We start from the raw sequence: 5,544 nt of genomic DNA, 5'->3' as shown, positions 1-5,544 counted from the left end.
CTGGAAATTAGGAGACTATAGGAGTTTGAGACCTCTAAGGTTTGGGGCTATGAGTTTGGGTGGATCCTAAGACTCTCCGGAGCTAGAGACATGGACTGAGTGTGTCTGAAACCCATGGGGAATGGGGTCAGGAGTCTGGGTGAAGCTGTAGTCCCTGGGGGCTAAGTGTGTCTGAGAATCTTGAGGCCTCGGAGCTAGAATCTGGGTGAGTGTGAGACCTCTTTCAGATGGGGATGGAGTGAGTTTTAAATCTCTAGGAGCCTAAGTGTTTTCTGAAATTCTTAGAGTTAGCATATGGGGTCTGAGGCCCCTGGGGCTAATGACCTAGAATTTGGGTGAGCCCGAGTCTGATGGTTGGGTAGTCTGAGGCCCTCAAGTACTGGAGACATTCTGTTAGGGGGTCAGAGAGGGAGCTTGTGTGGTTATATGTACCCCAAGGGAGACTGAGGTCTCAGATGGGCTCCCCTGACCTGGTCCCTACAGAGCTTGGCAGAACTAAGAGATCAACGGCAAGGGGAGCGTCTGGAGCACGCAGCAGCTCTGCGAGCCCTACAAGATCAGGTAAGTGGTAATGAGAAGCTTCTGGGAGGTAAGGGGATGAGTAGGGGGCAGCCTCAGCAGGTATCATACAGGCAGGCAAGGCCCCAGGGGTCCTGTTTCCCCTAGTCGTGGTGTGCGCACCCGCGTGTTTTCTTTCTTGGCTGTGGGTAGGTCCTGTCCCCCTGTTCTGGACCCACTCTCACCTATTGTGGGGGTGGGGTCAGGTGTCCATCCAGAGTGCAGACGCACAGGAACAAGTGGAAGGACTTTTGGCTGAGAACAATGCCTTGAGGACTAGCCTGGCCGCCCTGGAGCAGGTACAGGATACCCAGGAGCCCTCGCTCATCCCTCCCCAGTTTCCCATCTCCTTCTGCTTCTGATCCACATCAAGGCAGAGCAGTCTGGACCTTCTGCTGTTGTCCTGCCTCTGTTTCTGTTTGATTCTCAGCCTCTCCTTTCTGATGGCTTCCACCCTTCTCTCTGGCCATCCCTCCCTGCTTCTCCTGCATTTTCTAGTTTCTCTCCAGTGAAGTACAAGAAGTGTACCAATTTTCATGTACACTCAGTGAATCAGGTCTGTCTGTCTGTCTCCACGGGGCCACCACCCAGATCAAGATGTGGAGGATTTTCAGCACCCTGGAAGGTCCCTTTTACTCCTTCCCAATCTGTACTTCCCCAGAAATAACCACTCCTCCAACCTCTAGTGACATAGATTAGTTTTACTTGTTCTTTAGCTTTCTGTAGTGGAAGCAGACACCCATTTTTGTGCCTGGCTTCTTTCCTGTGAGGCTCATCCATACGTAGCATTGGTCTGTTCTTTTGTCTCTGTTTACTATTCCACTGTATGACTGTACTACATTTATCCACTCCCCTGTTCATCTCTTTCCCTCATTCGTTTTTCCCTTTGAAATTCTCTTATCCTCCTGGCTCTTTCCACCTCTCTCCTTGTCTCCCCTGAACTGGGAAGCTCACATCCTGTGGCTGACCCCTGAGGCCCTTTTCCCTCCAATTCCCATCACCTCCATTCATTCCAGATCCAAACAGCAAAGACCCAAGAACTCAATATGCTCCGAGAAGAGAATACCGGGCTGGCAGCTGAGTTGCGGCAGGCAGGCTGAGTATGAAGACCTCATGGGACAGAAAGATGACCTCAACTCCCAGCTGCAGGTGACATCAATTGCTCTGACCTGTCTTCTCCCGGTTCCCTAGCGCTGGCTCCGTGGAGTCCTCCATGAGATGCAGGGGGAAGACTATGGAGTCAGGAAGACTCAGGTTCCAGTCTGGTTTCCTGACTTACCAGCACCTTGTGTCCTAGAGCATGTTGTCTTTCTTCACTGAGACTGAACCTCTTCAGTTAGACAGGAGAGCCATTCTGAGCCCATAGTCGAAACCAGAACCATAGTGGATTAAATAAGATAGAAGCTTCATTCTCTCTCATGTAAGAATCCAGGTAGGCTGTCTACGGATGAAACAATGGCTTTGCAATTACCAGTGACCCAGATTCCTTCCACATTGCTGTTCTGCCACCTTCAGCATAAGACTTCTATCTTGGCAGCCAAGATGCTTGCTCAGGCTCCCCTACCATCACGTTCGTATTCCATCTGGAAGGAAGGAGGAAAGAGGGAAGGGCCATGCCCCTTTCCTTTATGAGTATAACCTACGTTACAGTCCCTACTTCTGCATACAGAAATTAATCGTGGGGCCACACCTCACTGTGAGGGAGGCAGGGAAAAGTTAGCTCGGCAACCATGCATTCAGCTACGAAATCTATCGCTGGGACAGAGGAGAGGACGAATAAAACACTGGGGAGCTGCTGCCAGTCTCTGCCATGGTTCTTATCTAGAAATGGAGAGAACAGCACCAGCTTTACTGGGGTTAAGGGAGACCAGTCTACCAGAAGTGTCCTGGGTGATCATCGCTTCCCAGAGGCTCTTTATAAAACTCATCTCCTTTGTCCTCTCATTAGGAGTCATTACGTGCCAATAGTCGGCTCCTGGAACAGCTTCAAGAAATCGGGCAGGAGAAGGAGCAATTGACCCAGGAACTACAGGAAGCTCGGAAGGTGGGTGGCTCTGGAAGGTGGACAGCATGTCTGGGGAGCCTGCAAGGGGAGCGATTGGCCCAGTCTGTGGGAAGGGAGTAGGGGACCAGTTCCTTGAGGATAGGTGAGTGACTTCACTGGTTCTGTGGGAACGGGGAGGAGGCAGAATTGGGTTTGTTCCTTGGGGAGAAGGTGGTAGGCCCCATCTCAGATTGAGGGAGATTGACTGGCATGTTCCTGCCTCCCCCCCTCCCCCCAGAGTGCTGAAAAACGGAAGGCCATGCTGGATGAGCTGGCAATGGAGACCCTGCAGGAGAAGTCCCAGCACAAGGAAGAGCTGGGAGCAGTCCGACTGCGGCATGAGAAGGAGGTGCTGGGGGTGCGTGCCCGCTATGAGCGGGAGCTCCGAGAGCTGCATGAAGACAAGAAGCGGCAGGAAGAGGAGCTCCGTGGGCAGATCCGCGAGGAAAAGGTGGGTGGGTGAATGGCGATGTCTTCCTGTCTCTAAAACTGGGGGAGCACAGCATCACTGGTGGGCCAGGGGACGGCGTGTGTGAGGTGCCCGCTCCTGTGACTGCCCCGCCATGCCGGTCACCCCTCTTCCAGGCCCGAACACGGGAACTGGAGAATCTCCAGCAGACGGTGGAAGAACTTCAAGCTCAGGTACACTCTATGGATGGAGCCAAAGGCTGGTTTGAACGGCGCTTGAAGGAGGCTGAGGTGAGTTGGTGCCTGAGGAGGCACAGAGGCTGCTGGGGGACATCCATGCCAAACCAAAGGGCTGGGAGTGGTCAGGCCCGGGAACTTCCTGAGATACTCTGGACTTGGATGTCCCCGCAGCCCCATCAGCTCCACAGCAGCCCTCCAGAGGAGAGTCAGGGGATGGCCATCAGTAAGGCAGAATGTCAGATGTGCAAATTTGAAAAGGCATCTCTTCCTTCTGAAACTGCTCCTGTCAGGAAACTATTGTAGTATACTGTTTGTTTTTATAACTTCTGTTTATTCTTTTATTTTTCTTTTATTTTTTAAATTATTTTTATTTTTGAGAGGGGATATGTGGGGGAGGGGTAGAGAGAGAGGGNCAAACAAGGTCATCTTTTTTGTTTTTGTTTTTGTTTTTTTTTTTTTAATTTATTTTTGAGAGAGAGAGAGAGACAGTGTGAGCGGGAGATGGANTAGAAATATTCATTTGTATGGGTTTGTGTCCTGGCTGGGCCACTTGTTAACTGGGGGCAAGTTATCTGAATTGTGGCCTGTTCTCTTCACTCATAAAAAAGGGATAATAATAATACCTGCCGTCTAGGTATTATGAGAGGATTATATAAAATGAGTTAACATATGTAAAATCCCTACAACATTCCTGGCATGCAGTAAGTGCTGTGTTATATTTTGTTAAGTGGAATAACATGCAGAGGTCAGTCTATGATGCAAATGGCACAGCCCTAGATGTGACACTTCTGTATACTGCCTATGGGCACACAGTGTCTCCTGCATGCCTGCGGGTCCCTGCCGCCATCACATCCCTCGCTGGGCGTGATGTTTGGGGGGCCGTGGCCAGACCTGCCACTTGTCTCATAGGAATCTCTGCAGCAGCAGCAGCAAGAGCAGGAGGAAGCCCTCAAGCAGTGTCGGGAGCAGCACGCTGATGAGCTGAAGGTGCCCACTGCATGATGGCATCCCTCTCTCCCGGGAGGGCCAGGCCCTAGAGGGAGGACAGAAGTTGCCCAAGCAGAGGCCTGAGCTGCCCTCTGATTTGCAGAGCAAGGACAAGGAGCTGCAGGGTGTGCGGGATCAGCTCCAGCAGGCCCAGGAGGAGCGGGACTGCCACCTGAAGACCATCAGCAACCTGAAACAGGTCACTTGTCCCTCCACCGGTCCAGATATGGCCTGGGCCTCAGTGCATCGTAACAGGGCAGGGAGGGACTGCGCTGCACGCAGCTGTTTTGGCAGCCACCAGCCACGCTTTCTCTATCCCACAGGAGGTGAAGGACACAGTGGATGGGCAGCGAATCCTGGAGAAGAAGGGCAGTGCTGCGGTATGATGGGGAGGTGTCCAAGCCCGGCCCCCCAACTCTGGGACCACTGGGCCTCAGCCCTCCCCTTTCCCCCCTGTTCCCCACAGCTCAAGGACCTCAAGCGGCAGCTGCACCTGGAGCGGAAACGCGCTGATAAGCTGCAGGAACGACTGCAGGACATCCTTACCAACAGCAAGAGCCGCTCTGGTGAGGGGCCGGCTGGCGGGGGTGGCTGAGGTGCAAGGGAGGGGGCTGGGCTTGGGCCCGAAGGCCAGAGCTGTTTTCTGTAGCTCATTCCACCGGGCTGTCCTGTGCTTTCTGTACCCTTTGAACTTGGTCTATCTGTCTGTCTCTCCGCTGTTTCTCCTGCTCTCTACATTACCTCTTTCTTTTCCTTTCCTTTTTTTTTTTTTAATTTAAGCGTATTTATTTATTTTGAGAGGGATAGAGACAGCATGAGCAGGGGAGGGGCAGAATTAGAGGGAGAGAGAAAGAATCCCAAGCAGGCTCCACACCATCAGTGCAGAGCCCGACAAGGGGCTGGAACTCACGAAACCATGAGATCACGACCTGAGCCAAAACCGAGAGTTGGATGCTTAACCGACTGAGCCACCCGGGTGCCCCTCTGCGTTACCTCTTTCTGTGTCTCTCCTCTGTTTAGGTCTCTCTGTGCCACCTTGTGCCATCTCTCTGTCTCTCCCTTTCTCTCTCTCCCTGCTGTCTTTCTTCTCTCTTTTCCCCTTGCAGCTTTTTCCTTCTCTGTCCTTTTATCTCTCTCTCTCTCTCTCTCTTCTCTGTCTTTGTCTCTGTCCCTGGATCCCCACAACTCTCTCATACATATTCCAACACCTCACCTGGTATCTCTAAATCTCTTGCATCCATTCTCTCATTCTATAAATATGGACTGAGCCCCCATGCTCACGTCCAGGGTCCTTGATAGGAAACCCC

At 52.3% G+C, this 5,544-nt stretch overlaps 1 protein-coding gene across 1 annotated transcript in view; it reads left to right on the top strand.

Annotated features, from left to right (window-relative positions):
• Window positions 1-5,544, top strand: part of GRIPAP1 (GRIP1 associated protein 1) — a 22,935-nt gene that overhangs the window by 11,847 nt on the left and 5,544 nt on the right. Inside the window, 11 exon segments of the mRNA XM_077752957.1 lie at window positions 484-561; window positions 765-857; window positions 1,575-1,648; window positions 1,650-1,707; window positions 2,507-2,602; window positions 2,841-3,053; window positions 3,188-3,301; window positions 4,160-4,237; window positions 4,341-4,436; window positions 4,561-4,617; window positions 4,704-4,803. Of these exon segments, the coding sequence (XP_077609083.1) occupies window positions 484-561; window positions 765-857; window positions 1,575-1,648; window positions 1,650-1,707; window positions 2,507-2,602; window positions 2,841-3,053; window positions 3,188-3,301; window positions 4,160-4,237; window positions 4,341-4,436; window positions 4,561-4,617; window positions 4,704-4,803 (1,057 nt within the window).

This window comes from Crocuta crocuta, unplaced genomic scaffold (genome assembly GCF_008692635.1).
Source record: "Crocuta crocuta isolate KB4526 unplaced genomic scaffold, BGI_CrCroc_1.0 scaffold943, whole genome shotgun sequence".
In the NCBI taxonomy this organism is placed as follows: domain Eukaryota; kingdom Metazoa; phylum Chordata; class Mammalia; order Carnivora; family Hyaenidae; genus Crocuta; species Crocuta crocuta.
Note: the sequence above shows the minus strand (reverse complement) of the source record. Positions and strands in the feature narration are given on the sequence as shown.